This window comes from Protopterus annectens, chromosome 1.part0 (assembly GCF_019279795.1).
Source record: "Protopterus annectens isolate FY-2018-M chromosome 1.part0, PAN1.0, whole genome shotgun sequence".
Taxonomy (NCBI): domain Eukaryota; kingdom Metazoa; phylum Chordata; order Ceratodontiformes; family Protopteridae; genus Protopterus; species Protopterus annectens.
In genome coordinates, this window is record NC_056725.1 from 1,709,956,633 (window position 1) to 1,709,973,739 (window position 17,107).

The 17,107-nt window shown below is 41.7% G+C and overlaps 1 protein-coding gene across 1 annotated transcript in view; it reads right to left on the bottom strand.

The window, feature by feature from the left end:
• SHPRH (SNF2 histone linker PHD RING helicase) overlaps positions 1–17,107 on the bottom strand; it is a 1,609,144-nt gene that overhangs the window by 988,116 nt on the left and 603,921 nt on the right. Inside the window, exon 15 of the mRNA XM_044068807.1 lies at positions 3,631–3,719. Within this exon, the coding sequence (XP_043924742.1) occupies positions 3,631–3,719 (89 nt within the window). The remainder of the gene's footprint in view (positions 1–3,630; positions 3,720–17,107) is intronic.

Here is a 17,107-nt window from a genome sequence, read left to right on the forward strand (position 1 = left end):
AATGAAGGGGATTGGTAAGAAGGTTTAGATTGATTCTACTTTGGCCTTTAGGGATATTAATTACCAGATCCACATGACCAGGTATGCTCTGGCCTTGACTGCTCAGACTTGTCAGGTTACTGCTGATCTCCTTTATTCTGAAGACAAATTTTCTGCCTTGTCTATTTTAGGTTCTACTTCTCAAGTTACTCACCACTCTATCAAGTGTAGCTATGATGCTGCTGATGTCTCTTCCAGGGCTGCAGTATGTGGGTCTGTCATGAGGTGTTATTCTTGGCTTCATCTCTGTCTTTGCCTGAGGATATTAAAGCCAAAGTGTTAAATGCTCCTTTGGATAATAAACATCTTTTGGGACTACTGCGGCTGCTGACTTGTTTCTCTTCAACAGCCTTGCAGGACCTTAAACATATTTTTGTCTCCCCTATCCCTAAGTTCCAGAGGAATTATCCTACCAGGTCTGCTTTTGTCCGCAAGCAACCCCACCAGGCCTCCAAGGGCAGGAAGGATGGGCAGGTGAGCCTCCTCCTCCTCCTGTGGTCCAGAAGCCTCCTTTATCTGAAAAGCCTGCTTCTTTTTCACAACCCCCACCCCCCACCCCACCAGGTGCCTTTGTCTTCTAAATAGGCTTCTCTTCACTTCAGACTCTTGGATTCTTTCCATCATCCATCAGGGTTACTTTATGGTATGGAAAACTCTCCTTCCTTTCTCAGGGGTTACTTACCCTCCTCTAGAGCACCTTCCTCATCTTCCAGAGGTCCAAGGGTCCCTGATGAACCGAGGAACCTTTCAACCTGCTCCCCCTTCACAAGTGGGAAGGGGTTTTCATTCCAGCAATGTTCCTGGTTGTTCTTAAGCAGGCCACTTGGCTCCTATTCTGGATTTATCCCTGCTCAACACCTTTCTCTAGGCCCCCTCTTTTTGGATGCTTTCTCTTCAAACCCTGTTTCCTCTTTTACTGCCCCAGGCTTTTCTGGTGTCTTTGGATCTGAAAGATGCTTACCTTCATATCCCTATTCACTCTCTTTTCAGGAAGTTTTTACGTTTCTCTGTTTCTTCCTTTCATTTTCAGTTCTCTGCTTTGCCCTTTAGCCTATATACTACTCTAAGGGTATTCACAAAATGCCTAGCTCCTATGATTTGGCTGTTTCTAACCAAGCCATTTCCTCCTGGATATCTAAGACAACTTCTTTTGTTATTCTTTTCATGGTAAATTTTTGCCTATGTCTGTTAAGAGTTAATTCCACTATGGCTGTTGCCTCTTCTGGTGCTTTCTTAAAGGGGATGGACACCAATTCCATCCTTGAAGCTGTTATTTGGTCTTCAGTGCATACCTTTTCTAAGCATTAAAACCTGGATATGGTTTTCTAGAATTATTTTGTATGGGTTTGTTGAGGGCTCTTCACAGGCTTCCACCTCCCATTCTGTTTCTTAACCTTTTTTTTACTTTCCTTATAGTAAAGAACACTGCAACTGTAATATAAGAGGGACATAGTACAGCTATGTAAAATCTTACTGTAACAGTAGATGTCCTTCACTTCACTGTTGTAGTATTCACTTCCTACCTCCAACCCCCTCGTTTATGTTTTTTGTTTTGGATTCCCTTTTGTTCTGTGGGTATTCCCTTTCTCTACTGTATTTTCTCCTGGATATGCATGGACTCCTTTGTCCTATGGGGACTATTCTCTATTGTGGCAATTCAGTTCTGGGTAACTGCATCCGTACACCCCTTCTATGTCCTATATCCTGTGTAAAAAACAAATGTGTGAGTACCACACATACATGATCTTTGGTATACTGACTGAATGACGGGTTGCTCTGGGTGGGAGATTCCTATAGTAAAGAATACTATAACAGTGAAGAGGAAGTCATCTACTGTTATGGTAAGATTTTACTCAATTGTACTTTTTATGGCTTGCCATAAACTTTCCTCTAAAGTTTGAGACAGACACACAGACACACATACACACACACACACACACACACACACACACACACACACACACACACACACACACACACACACACACACACAGTGCCTGTCTCTAAGGTGCAGCTGTCATAAAAAACAACTAAGTTGCACTCTTTCTAATTCCAATTTCAGCTGTCTTGTTAAGATAAGAAAAATGCAATGTACTTACCTTTCTAGACACAATGGATATTTAAGCACTGCACCTGACCTCCCAATGAACAGCTCCTGCTAGCGAGAAAGCTCAAGTAAGAGCAAAACCTATGTTGTTCCAATACAAAATATTATATCACCTCAGTACTCTTGCGTCTTTGAGAGCAAATGTAGCTTGTTTTCAGATTTTATGTATTCAAAAAAATATATATATATATATAAAATGTTGTCAAGCAATAAACATTTGTGGCTACTAAAGACTAAATAAATACCTCAAGAAAGCAATAAAAGAGTAAATGCAACTAAAATACTTGGAAAACACAAAACTTTATGACCTCTGTTCCTCATGAGAATGATTATGAAGGACTGACAAGTCAAACACCAGACTCAGAATGCTGCTAACTGTACTTGGGATGAGGAATCTGCTGGCTGTAGTCTGCAGTCTGGCCAGCCACAGTCTCCTCTGTGGCCCATTAAGTTTTGCTGAGATAGCAGAAAGTCTTCCATGTTTTAATCTCAGAGCTAAACCAAGATGAAAACACAAGCTATTCTAGCAGCTCATCAGGCTATTAGTACATGCGGTAAACAGAAACTTAATGGTGGGTTTAGGATCTAGTGCAGAGACTTGTACGTTAAAGTGAATGATATGGTTGGACTGTAGAATATGTCTTAGGCAAGTAAGTTGTTTAGCTGTTTTTTTTTGTCTTTTTAAATACTCTTATTAGGCAACCAGATACATCTGAGGTCAGTGATAACAGTACACACTACCCACAGCAACACTCAATTTATGTACTACTTATAATAAACAAATGTGTGTTTTTTCTTTCCCTTTCCTCACAATCTAATGACAGAGGGATGCACACAAGGTGGTTCTCCTTTCTGGTGAGTAGGGAGGCAGGATATCTGTGAAAGAATAGCCTTCTATAATCACTGTTACCTGACTACTGATACAGCTTGTCAGGGAGGCAGCACTTGTGGCTATGAGCAACAAAATGAAATATATTGAAATGGTCATCACTTCTTCCACTTTCCTCACAATCAAATCTCAGAGTTGTAACCAGAAAGAAGATATGTTTTGGAGATAAGAGTGACGAGGCTTGTTGTCTATGCCAGCACAGGGCAGTTACTAACACAGCTTGGGGAGAGTGTATGTGTACAAAAGCAACAAGTGGAAATATGTGTATGTAGCTACTGTGTTTTACTGTTTTTAATGAGACATTAGAAGTGTACAGAATACATTGTACAGTTCTGATTTCCCATAAAAAAGTAATACAAACATAAATACAATAAATAAATGAGTGCATTCAGGCAGCAGTTGCAGGACCTATTCGATAAAGCAGGATAACATGATTTGGTGTTGATAATGGGGGACATGAATGTATTTATCAGGACAATCATAATCAGCATACACTGAGCGGCTTTGTGAGCTATGATAAACAGTTTCACTGCAAACTTAATTCTCTTTAACAACAAAAATATTTCACAGTCAAGAAAACAATGCAAACTCGCACCTGCAGAGAATCTGTCTTGAGTTTGTCTTTGTGTTCCTCAGAAGATCGCAACACTTCTCTGTATAGTTCTGCTGCACAGGTATACTCAGCTACACACAACAAAAGAGGAATATTTTCAGTCAACATGCATAATACAGATGATGTAGTATGCCTCAGTAATAGTCAGTTTTTCAATATTTAACTTTAAAGTACAGTTTTAAAGAGTACTCAACATAACAGATGAGGATAACTTAGATGTCCTTTTCTTGAGAATTTGCAGAGTTGGGTACTCCACCTGCACAGGCTGCTGCTCTGGCATAAAGTTCTTTTTATAGCAGTAATATGCTGTCAACTGCTAGAAGGAGCTAGATGTAGATGCCAATATTTTTTTGTCTCCGACCCCGGGTGATCCTGACGCCACCCAGTGCGCCTAACTGCCCTTTCACTCTTACTGGAGGTGAAGTCCTATGTGTCGCATGTCTCTTGTATTCGAATGAGACACTGAGGCACCGGGATGGATTCCAAGTTGTTTATTTTACATAAACACATCATGAACTGTAACTGGAACATATACTAACTCACTGGCTCATTACTTCAAACACACTCGCATGTGCATCTCCATTCACGCCTACACTCACTCTGATTATACAAAATGCACTGATCTTGCACATGCTCAGTAACTTATATGCACGTGCTATCTAGCTACAGTGGCTGACTAGGTAAAATACACATAATGACCTACACTATGTTCCACTCATTCTTAACAGGACTGAGCAACAGGGAGGTGTCACAGTATTGTCTGGGGAGTCAGGAGTTTTGCTGGTTACCTCTGGTCACTCCCATTATCATGGTCCGGGATCACTGTGCAATGGGCTTTAGCTAAGCCACGTCATCCACCTCTGTGGCTAACATCATCCTTCCAACCTTGAAGCAAGCACTTGTGTAAAAGTGTGTCCTGAGCATGCACAGCCGTCCTCCCCCCTTAAAGACACAAGGGGCTATTGCCTTATCACTTCTCCCCCTCTCACTCAATGGCTCCTCCAGTGCCCAGGCCACTAAAGTGAACACAGGCCATGTAAATCATAGTTGACCTTGCAATCAACTTAAAAAAGTCGACTTTCACCAAAACAGGAATGTATTCAGTACATCCATAACCACATAAGTAAATTCTACACATTTGTCCCATAAGAAGCTAAACTACTTAGGTTAGATTCTGTTACCGTATCCAGTTAACATTTAAAAACTTGGTTACATCCTTCAGGAACAATGCACCACACGGCCAAAGTGGTCATAACAGACTTTTCACTAGCATATTCAATCACAATTCCGGTGAAGAGTGTACAAGAGATAACGGTGTCAGAGGTATGACCTCTGTGGCGCATATGCACACTATTATACTCTTCCTGAGTACCCAGCTAATGAGAGCTGGTTAGCAGTCATCAGTCAGACCAGAATCAACTTAACTCTTTAGTGCAGTGCTTGGGAATAAGTGAATGGTATATGCAGCATCACAGACATTCTTAAATGGAGAAGTAAAACAAATATGAAGGGTTGTTATGATCAGCACGTCACATAAATGCACTATATTTGTCTTTACAGTCTACATAGTTAAACTATTAACATATATATCTAGCTCCTTCTATGTGCTGTGAAAAAAAAACACAACCTGAAGAACACACCTTCCAGGCCCAAGTGTGTCTGTAAAATAGTTGCTCATATGCCCAATACGTCAGTAATATCTTGAAAACATGAATTACATCTGTAAAAAAGCTAATAATGTCAGAATATTGCCTGCACTCATTTAAATACAATAAATAAATAAATCTTCTATTTTGTCCTGATCCCTGTTTAGACTACGCTGATATTTCTGATAACAAGGGGTATGGCATCTTTAGATTTATATCAATCACAGAAGCAAGTGACCACATTCACACTAACCACTGCATGCTCACCACCTTGAGAGCTACATAAGCAGGCACAGGTGGAAGCAGTGAGGCTTAAAAGGAAACCACCCCAGATGGCTGCCTACAAAATGGCCTTGTTGTGGTATACCCAGAGGGAAACATGTCTCTGTCTCAGAGAAGACAATGTCGAAGGTTTTATGCTGCCGGAACATGGGATTTTTGTGTTTTAGGATTTACTGAATAGCTGCTGCTGAACATGTCTTAATCAATTTATGCACGTGATGTGAGAATATTGCAGCAAAAGGGCTTTCAGTTTAGGTGGTCTCTGCCTTTTCTCCACAGTTTCCTGATCATGTGACGATGGAGTTACTTTATATAAACAGGCATTTTGAATGGCACCTCCTCCCACTTAAAAAAGTGCTTTGACTTGACTCTATTGTGTTTTCATTCAAAATTAATTTTCTAATAAAAAAAAAATAGTTCCAAATGTCGTTTCATGTGCTAAGGGTTCAAAACATAGAGCTTTATTTAAATACATAACTTCAAGTTGGACCAGTAGCCCAGGAAATAAAGTCAGTAAACATGGGCAGAAAAGAAATGTAGGCAGCAAAAATAAAAAGGAAAGAAAACCGTTACTTATAGGTTGACTTAAAATTATTTTGATGGCATGACTGACGACAGCATGCTGTCAAACAAAATTCTTCTTCTACTCTATCAAAATTGTCCATATTTGTTCAAATTGCACAAAATTGTCTTCTACTGTATATCATTGTATTCTTACTGTTGTTTTTATGGAGATTTTCTCCCAGGGCCTCCGGTGAAAAAGGGTTATGCCCAGTTGGACCATCCCGGTTAACAAACAGCAAATAAATAAAAATACTGTATCTATCAGTCTAGCAATTTGTCCAGTCTACAGAAAGTTGTCACTTGAAGCAAAAATGACATTTTGCAGCTAAATGGGTGGATTTAGCTTCTATACAATACCTAATAATTTCAGGAACATGTCTGCTGATGCCTTTAACAAATAACTTGCATTCTTCAAATGAATGAAACTTTTAATAAAACAACAGTGAAAGCGGTGCTTTAAAACCAAGCTCACCTAAAATTAAAGAATTAAGCTTTACTTAGAATATGCTCAAGTGCACTTTAATCTTCAGGACAGAGAAAAGAAGTTAATTTTAATGACCTATGATGGGTTCTGTACAAGACCGGTGTATGTTTACTTATTTCTATAGGGATATGTGATCAACAGTAGACCTATGCTAGACTGTCTGCACATCCAACATATCTCTATATTCTACAGTAAAAAATGCAGTCCTTTATTGGTAAAATGATTTGTTTTCTGCATGTGTGATATGGCACAATTTTATGCCGGATGCCCTTCCTGCCGCAACCCTCCCCATTTATCCGGGCTTGGGACCGGCACAAAGAAATGCACTGGCTTGGATGATGTGCAGATAGTGAATCACGAAGTGCAGCAGATCAGCAAGGAGGAAGTAAGGATAGCTATGAAGAGGATGAAGAACGGAAAGGCTGTTGGTCCAGATGACATACCAGTGGAAGCATGGCGGTGTTTAGGTGAAATGACAGTGGAGTTTTTAACTAGATTGTTTAATGAAATCTTGGAAAGTGAGAGGATGCCTGAGGAATGGAGAAAAAGTATTTTGGTACCGATTTTTAAGAATAAGGGTGATGTGCAGAGCTGTAGTAACTACAGAGGGATTAAACTGATCAGGTACAGCATGAAGTTATGGGAAAGAGTAGTGGAAGCTAGGTTAAGAACGGAGGTGATGATTAGTGATCAGCAGTATGGTTTCATGCCAGGAAAGAGCACTACAGATGCGATGTTTGCTCTGAGAGTGTTGATGGAGAAGTACAGAGAAGGTCAGAAGGAGTTGCATTGTGTCTTTGTGGATTTAGAGAAAGCATATGACAGGGTGCTCAGAGAGCAGTTGTGGTATTGTATGAGGAAGTCGGGAGTGTCAGAGAAGTATGTAAGAGTGGTACAGGATATGTACGAGGGTAGTGTGACAGTGGTGAGGTCTGCGGTGGGAGTGACTGATGCGTTTAAGGTGGAGGTGGGATTACATCAAGGATCAGCTCTGAGCCCTTTCTTATTTGCAATGGTGATGGACAGGTTGACAGACAAGATCAGACAGGAGTCCCCGTGGACTCTGATGTTTGCAGATGACATTGTGATCTGTAGTGAGGGTAGGAAACACATGGAGGAGACCCTGGAGAGGTGGAGATATGCTCTAGAGAGAAGAGGAATGAAGGTCAGCAGGACTAAGACAGAATATATGTGTGTGAATGAGAGGAAGGATAGAGGAATGGTGAGGATGCAGGGAGTAGAGGTGGTGAAGGTGGATGAGTTTAAGTACTTGGGATCAACAGTTCAGAGTAATTGTGAGTGTGGAAGAGAGGTGAAGAAGAGAGTGCAGGCAGGATGGAGTGGGTGGAGAAGAGTGTCAGGAGTAATTTGTGACAGACGAGTACCAGTAAGAGTGAAAGGGAAGGTCTACAAGAGGGAAGTGAGACCAGCTATGTTATACGGGTTGGAGACAGTGGCACTGACAAAAAGGCAGGAGTCAGAGCTTGACGTGGCAGAGTTGAAGATGTTAAGATTTGCACTGGGTGTGACGAGGATGGACAGGATTAGGAATAAGTATATTAAAGGGTCATCCCAGGTTGGAAGGTTTGGAGACAAAGCCAGAGAGGCAAGATTACGTTGGTTTGGACATGTGCTGAGGAGGGATGCAGAGTATATTGGGAAAAAGATGCTAAGGATGAACCTGCCAGGTAACAGGAAAAGAGGAAGGCTTAAGATAAGGCTTATGGATGTGGTGAGAGAGGATATGCAGGTGGTTGGTGTGACAGAGCAAGATGCAGAGGACAGGAGGAAATGGAAACAGTTGATCTGCTGTGGCGACCCCTAACGGGAGCAGCCGAAAGAAGAAGATCTGTAAAATGATTTGTTACATACAAAGAAACTTCTCTCTTGAGCTTATGATGTTACAGAAATTCTTCAGGAATTCAGTACTGCTGTCTGCCATGTTCACTCCTAGCACATTACATGACAACATTTTGTCCTGAAGAGCACACCTTTCCTCAATTAACAAAGTCAAAGAAACCAAGGAACCAATAATCCAAGAACAATCTTGTCACATCCAACAACAGAGATTTGTATTTTCTAATCATTTTGATTGTATAACTGCTGTCAGTCTTCTGGAGAGTAATTTGAAATGTGCATCTTCCACTGCAATTTTACAATAAGGCTTTTAAACACAACACGTGCAGAATTCATTAATACATTTCTTAAGGAATGTTTTACTTACAGTGTTTATAAAATATATACTGAAGTATACGTAACAGCCCTTGTTGCTGATTTTTCCTTGTAGATACATCAGCAGGAGATAAAACAAATTTGTAGTCAGTGCATAAAACAAACTTGCTAGTAATCAGACAATGTGGAATGTGCCTCAACATCCATTTGGCAAAAAGAGATACAAGGATCAGCCAAGTACTTTTAATACAACATTTTTAGCTAGACTGATTTTTATTCTAGTAGATGTAATTGCTTAAAATTTTATGCTATATGGATTTCAAATCTTAAATTCCTTAGCACAACTTGCCATGACAAAATGATCACTAAAATTGCCATAGGAAGATAAGTAGTTTCTATAATCAAAGGCTGGAGGCAAGGAAGAACGTTTCTTTCCTCAGTGCATAGACAGCTCACTCACAACAGGAAAGCTTCACACAAAGCTGATTCAAATAATTTCTTTTAGAGAGGTCACCCTTAAGGCTACACCATGACTTATGGAACTGCAATAGACAAATGTAGACCAGGAAGAACAGAGCAAATTACTCAAATTTAAGTATAAAAACTGGCATTTTGCAAACTGTAAAAAAGCAAGGAATAGGGGTAGCATTACCAATGGTTAGAGATTGTCTGACAGCAATAGAAGACAAACTGCAACATAGGGAAGGAAGGTTTGTGACAGTGGGGATATACCAGGCAGGTATCAGAATGCAACACTGAGTATTTGTGTTTCCTTGGAAAACAGTCAAGAAAATGTTAACAGAGACTGCAGAATTCCAGCAGGAAGATAATCCCAGCAAAAGGGAACTGAAATACTGTTACTAGGAAAGATGATTTCAGTGGGGAACATCTTCACCCACAGATTTTGCAAATGGTTATACTTCTAATGACACACAACAGAATAACTGAATTTACAGATGTGAGGTGATGGGTAGACTATCAGTGTTTACCTATTTTTGACTGCGTTACAAACATGGTCCAGAATGTACAGAACTTGACTCAACACATGAAGCTGTGTTCTATATTAATGCTACATCACACAGAAGAAAGCATATGGTTAATGAGAGAAGGCTTGGAAAAAGAGTTGAAGTACTGGGTATGCCCAGTTCACTTCCTGAAGAGAAAACAGTTTGGGAAGTGGTGTAAAGAACGAACTACACACTGTGCACAGTCATACTGGGTAGAAGAATCCAAAACAGGGAAGGACTGAGATATGAGTAAAGGAGGACATAAAAGAAAGTGCCTAGAGGAAATTCACGGGGTACAAACTGCTCAAATCTAAGTGAAGAATGAAGATTGAGGAGTCTGAGACAGGGAGGTTCAATACAGTGAAGGCTAAGAGTTGACAGAGCTGACACCTGAACAGAAGACAACGTTTAACTAAGTCTCCCTTAGTACTTTACTCTATGACATTTCTCCCAAAGCCAAGAAAATGCTGCTGCAGAGCTTATTCCAGCAAAAGATGGAGATAACAGGGGTAATAAAGAGGAAGCTGGGTGCAAAGGGTTATTCAATGGAACCAAAGGAAATGTTAACCATTTCCCAAAGTTATTACTTACGGCTACATGTAGAAATAGAACAGGGTTTCCACTTCTTCAAACGTCCATAGGGGGACATTTTTTGTAGAAATGTTATATTTTACAGGACAATCTACACTCACATCCAATGCAAAGGATAAAACTTCAATTTTTGCCAAAATAAAAAGCTTATTCTTCTAGTATTTGAGTTGATTATGCTGCTTCATATAACATTTAGGTGTTTCAGATACAAAATAATTTTTATATAACTATTAAAATGAAGGAAATATTTTTTGTCATAAAATATCAGGATATTTGCCTTTTTTTTTTTTTTTTGCAGGACACAAGTGCCCAAATAGTGACTGTCCAAAGAGAGTCAGGTGGTACACCCAATTAGAAAGGGGGGTGAATAGGTTTATGGAGGAGATCCCTTTACATAAAAGGTTTGCAAGCAGTGACTGCTTAAGCTGGTAAAAATGGAGGAGTTACAGAAATGTTAAACAAACACCTGAACAATAAAGTCATCTGGGATTGTTGGCATCCTAAAAAAAGATATGGACTACAGGAGGGGAGAATGTAACAGAAACCTGGGTACAGACACACATTTAATAGAGTTAGACATAGGTTCATAGCCAAGTACTTAAGATTAGCTGCCTTTGTAAGACATTTTAAACCTAGCCGATTTCCCTTTCAAAGGTGATAATCAAACCCTATACCTTTTGCTTGTGAGATAAATACCTTAATCACTGTACCAACCCCAACATGGAATGTATACATTCCATTATCATGGATGGGAAAAGACCTATGGGTGTCAACCTCCTAGACACATACCTATATTAAATCAAGATTATAAAATATTCATACCAATATAATTTTAATCCTTCCACCTCTATGTCTGCCAGTCATTAGGCCTCCCCCAAATGGCCCATTTGTTCTCTGTATATGGGAATCCCTATCACAGGGACAAGATTTGTCTGGAGGATCCATTACCTGGGCTGCCTGTAACACAGTTATCAACCTTTTACCTCCACAATTAAGGACAAAGCAAAAAATAATTAGGGAAAATGCCTCAAACTGATTTTACTGGCACTGTTAACATGGAAAGTTCATACAGAATGTGAATAAACACATTTTCTGAAGTAAAAAAGTCATTAACTGTGATGATTTGTCAGTATTTACTGACTGCAGCCTAACACTTTTTTACAAAAAAAAAAATGCAAAATCTTATGAGAAACACAGCAAAATGTTAAACCACACATATGACACTATTATATCACGATATTATATTATATTATATGCAAACAAGGAATTACCAAACAAAGTGAAAACAATTAACTGTGGCCCAAGGACTGTTATGGGATAGTCAAAGGGTTTCCTACTTGGTATGTTGGGACAGCGAGGTAAAAGGGCATCAGCCTGCTTAATGGGAATGGTTTATTGAGATTAAAGAAAAAAATCTGCCAGTCATTGTTTTTAATCTTCCTGGGAAGCACTACATTCCTAAAGCCTGAACAACAAGCTCTGGTAAGGCAACATACATGCTAACCCTGCTCTCCATGATTCAGTCATGTTATGTTACGCTATTTTGAGTGGTGCTTTACTTTTCCCCTAATGCAGTATGACTAGCTGATTTTCTCCTCAAACACTGTTTCTCTCACATCCCCATCTAAGCAGCCATAACTTAGTCAGCCCTATCTCTCCAGTGGCTAAAGTGTCTCCCGAGCCAAAAATGCCATTGGCAGGTAAACATCCTCCTTTATTTTTCATGCTGCTGCTGACAGAGGTGTTGTTTCCCATCCACACACCACAATGACAGACTGCATACATAAATGTCTTTTTTTAAATACAGATGGAATTTTTCATTTAAACTATAGTTTAAATTCCTAGGCACTGCTGAAAAGTGCTTACATGGATTCAGCAGCAGAAAGAAAAACAAACAAATTGATCTTGGATTGGAAATTTTCAGCATCACATTTTATTATCCTGACAGCTCAAACTTCTCCAACATGATAAGGGTTCAACAACACACAGGAGCAGCAAGAAGACCTGAACAATGAACAACACAGAATACATAAGGCAGCCTTGCATCACCTACTTAACCACCTTCCTTAGCTAAGTGTGGGACGTATCTTGAATCCTTGCCAGGAACATAAGCTACTACTTAGAAATTCACTAGCCAGAATACAGGACTGAGAAGGTGGGAAAACCCAAATGTTATGATTTACTGATCCTCTCCACTGAAGAACTATAGCTCTAAATGAATGGCCATACTCTAAGGAACAAACCTGTATGGATGAATAAAAAGTACAGTTGTGTACACTTACCATAAATGTAGATGTTTGAGTGCATTCATTGTTGCAGTCATCACCTGTGGGTTATCCCTGCTGTGGTAGCCCTCGGCCGGCCCGAATACCAGAGTCAATGTTTTTCTGTGTCGGCTGCTGTCGCTTGCTGCCTGACGTCAGGTCGTCAGTGCTATAAAGGAAGGCAGCCGATGCCATTACATCAGTTTTTCTTGCCCTAACCAGTCAGAAGCCTAAGTAAATATGGTAAAGTGGTCCTGGTGGCTAAAAGCCACAGTTAGAAACTTATGTCTCCTTAAAGAAAGAAGATATAAGGGGAAGGAGGGTGGGAAACCAGGACTGCAACAGTGAAAACACTCGAACATCTACATTTATGGTAAGTGTACACAACTATACTATGTTCTTCATGTTTCACTGCTGCAGTCTTCACCTGTGGGTGTATTCCCAAAGCTGAGGAAAGGGCTGGTAGGATTAGTAAGAGACCAAGGAATGGGTCAGCATGCCCTTCAGAATTGCAGAGGCAAAACCTTGCCCTAGCCTTAGAAAATAGAGGTAGGTGGTAATGCTTGGTAAAGGTATGGACAGAAGTCCAGGTGGCAGCTTCCAGGATGTCCCTGGTGGGAACTCCTCTGAGGAATGCTGTGGAAGTGGAGGGTGCCCTAGTGGAATGGGTTTGAACAGACTTAGGGGAGGGTTCCCATGCAATCTGTAGCAGAAATGGATGCAGTGTGATATCCATTTGGAAATGGTTTGTTTGGAAATGGGCTTCCCCTCTGCCCCTGGGGCAAAGCTGACAAATAGTTGGTCTGTTTTTCTGAAGGGTTTAGTATGGTCCAGATAGTATCTGAGCTGTCTGTGCACATCTAGTGAGTGCAGAATTCTTCCCCCCTTGTTTTGAGGGTTAGGAAAGAAGGTGGGTAGATGTATGGCCTGGGTGAGAGTTACATTAGATACCACCTTGGGCATAAAGGAGGGATTAGTCCGCAGGGACACCCTGTCTGCATGGAAGATGATGAACGGCTCAATGGCCATCAGTGCCTGAAGTTCTGAAACCTTTCTGGATGAGGTGACAGCTCGAGAAAAGCAGTCTTCCAAGAGAGGTATCTTAGTTCTGCTGAAGCAGCAGGTTCGAATGGTGGTAAAATGAGTTTTTCCAAAACATAATTCAGGGCCCAAGTTGGAGTGGGAGGCCTTATGGGAGGTCTGCTATTAGACGCCCCTCTAAGGAATTGTTTAATCAAAGAATGGGAGAACAGGTGCTGTTCTGTATCAAAATGAGTTTAAATGGCTGAGGTGTGGATTTTAATAGAGAAATAGAGGCTACTATTAAGTAGCTCCGCTAGGTAGTCCTGGATAAGAGGGATGGAAAGTTGTGAGGTACTGCCCCCTCTGGACCGGCTCCAGAAGCAGAATTTCCATTTTCCTGCATAAGATTTTCTGGTGCTGGGCCTTCTGGCCTCTGTGATAATGTCTAGGACCTGTTTGCTTAACAGGGTCCCCTTGTTTGCCTTTAGAGTATTAACCATGCTGACAGTTTGAGAGCCTGCAAGTCTGGGTGGAGCATCCCCCCCAACTGAGTTAAGAAGTCTGAGATCAGGGGAAGCTGCCTGTAAGGTCAGGCTGCGCAGTAAGGGGTACCAATGTTGTCTGTTCCAATCTGGAGCAATGAGGATGGCCTTTGGTCTCTCCTCCCTTATTTTGATCAGTACTTTGGGAATAAGAGACAGAGGAAGGAATGCGTACACAAAGAGGGTGTTCCAGGGGAAGGTCAAGGCATCCATGTCCACGCTAGATGGTGATACTTCCTGGTATATAATTTTTTCAGCTGATGGTTGAGATGCGAAGGAAAGAGATCCACCTCTGGAGTCCCCCATGCCTGAGTGATTTGTAAAATTATTTTTCTGTGGAGCTGCCATTCGTGGGGGTCCAGTAAGTTTCTGCTTAAGTGGTCTGCCAGGGTATTGTTGATCCCTGGTAGGTACTGGGCTATCATAGTCCCATGGAAGAGGCTGTCAGCCAGAAGTTCATGTCTAGCCTGCACAGAGGGTAAGACTGGGTCCCTCCCTATTTGTTGATGTACCACATTACTGTGGTGTTGTCTGTTTTGATAAGGAGAACCCTTGGTCTGAGATGGGGTTTGAAGGACAGATGTGTGTGTCCTTTGTACTGCCATCATTTCCTTCTGGTTGATGTGTAAGGGAAGGTGCTGGGCATCCTCAAAGACCTTGGGTGCACCTGCCTTCTAGGTGAGCGCCCCAAGATATGTCTGAGGCATCAGTGATAGTGGTCTGCCCAGTTGGGCGGAGGGTGAAGGAAAGACCCTTGTTCTGGGCACAGGTCCCTGCCCACCAGAGAAAATCGGCCCTTATACAGGGGATCAGAGGTAGAGAGGTCTCTACAGGTTGAGAGTGCTGACACCAAATATTCTTTAGGTACCACTGAAGTTTTCACATGTGAAGCCTGGCCAGAGGAATTAGAAGGATGCAAGATGCCATTTACCCCAAGGCTTGCAGGAACTTCTTTGCAGTGAGGTGACTTCTGGAAGCCAGCTGGGTATAATACAGGGGCAGGAAGCTCTGCTTTTCTGGGGATAGGAAGCCCATTTGGGATGCTGTGTCCAGCAGAGCTCCCAAGAAAATGATCTTCCTGGAGGGTGTTTGACTTGATTTCTTCTCATTGATGGTGCTAAGGCGGTTAGGAGGGTTTTGACAAAGAGTAGGTCCTTGAGGAGCTTTTCTTTGCAAACTGCCTAAATGAGGCAGTCGTCCATATAAGGGTACATTTCTATATTTTTCTGTCTGCAAAAGACTATGGCCGGGGATAAACATTTGGTGAATACCCTGGGAGCAATAGATAAGCCAACAGGGTAGAGCAGAGAACTAAAAGTGCTGTGAGCCTGTTTGATCTGAAGGGACAGGTTCTACTGCCCCTTGTGATATGAGAGCTTGGACTTCTTTCAATGCCTCTGCCCACTGATTTGGAGGTAAGTCTGGGCACCCTCTTGGAATTGAGAGTTCGTTGAAGGAGAATTTATATCCCTGAAAAATTATCTTTAAGACCCTTTGGTCCTTTGTTACAGAAAGTCAATTTTCTTTGCAGAGGGAGAGCCTTCTTCCTAGATATTGGTTAGTGAAAAGAGGACAGAGGGTGGAGAGGGAGTCATTGAGAATTTTTGCCATAGATGGATGGCTTAAAACTCCCTGCCTTTGGAGTTGGAGTGGTCTACTGTTTGTTTCTCTGCTGTCCCTGGGATAGGAGTCTGGGTGGTATGTCCCTGCAGGGCTTACTTTGCCCCTGTCTGCTAGGTGCAGGAAAGGACCAGTGATTTGAGGGAAAATTCCTGCTGAACCTAGGAGGTTGTACCTGAAGAAAATCTTTTACTGTTTGCATAGATTTTGTTTTGACTTCCATCTTTTTAAGCACCTCTTCTGCTTTTACTCCAAACAAGCAGTCCTTATCCAGGGGTGCAACAAGTAATTTAGATTTGACATGATCAGGGAGAGGTTGTTCCTTCAACCATGCATGCCTCCCAATGACAGATCCTGACACTGTTGCCCTGCTTGAGGCTTCTAGGGCGTCACATCCACAGTGTAATGAGTGTTTAGCCACTTGACAAGTAGAGTGTAGTAAATATGCTAACTCTTTCAAATTGGCACGTCTGTTGTCGATATTTTAACACATGGAACTAACAGTTGAATGCTCTGATAGCTAAGGTTGCAGAGGTGTACACATTTTTACCCCATCTGTCCAGAGCTCTGGAGTCCTTGCCAGAAGGAACAGGATTCTTTGCAGAACTAGCCTAAGCTCCTTTTGGTCCCTGTGTAATGACCTCCAGGTCTGCAGCAGGATTTCTGTACAGGTATTTGTGAGAATCCGGTACTCTGTAATACCTGTCAGGCTTTCTGGGAGCAGGTGGGAAGGTGTCAGGAGTTAAGCTGGATTCATGGAAGACATTATCAACCACCTCTATGATTGGAGGGATGGCCAAGGGTCTGTGTTGGGACAGGTCTAGAAACTCTCTTAGTCTTTTCTTAGACTGGGGGAAGTCCTGGAATTCCCTGTGAAGGCTGCCAGCCTAGCTAGATAGAATTATCTATAAAATTCTATCTGACACAGCAATCAAGGAGCCTTAATCCTCACCACTAACACCAGTGAGGGGCGTCTCATTAAAGGAGGAAAGGATAACAACTACACACAGTAAAGTGCAATTTCCCTTAAGAGCACACAGAGATCACAGTCAGTCCGGGGATGGTTGCTCCCTTGCTCTCCAGGTCCCCACTGGCACAGCCATAGGGTCTCAGATCTCAGCCTGCTGGGCAAGCTAAAATCTCCAGCCCCCTCTCTGTCCAACCAGTGCTTCGTGTCCCTGCTCAAGTAGCTGAGACACACACACTGAGATAAGAGTTTATACAACCACACAGACACTTCTGGGGAAGGCTGGCACAGGTTCTC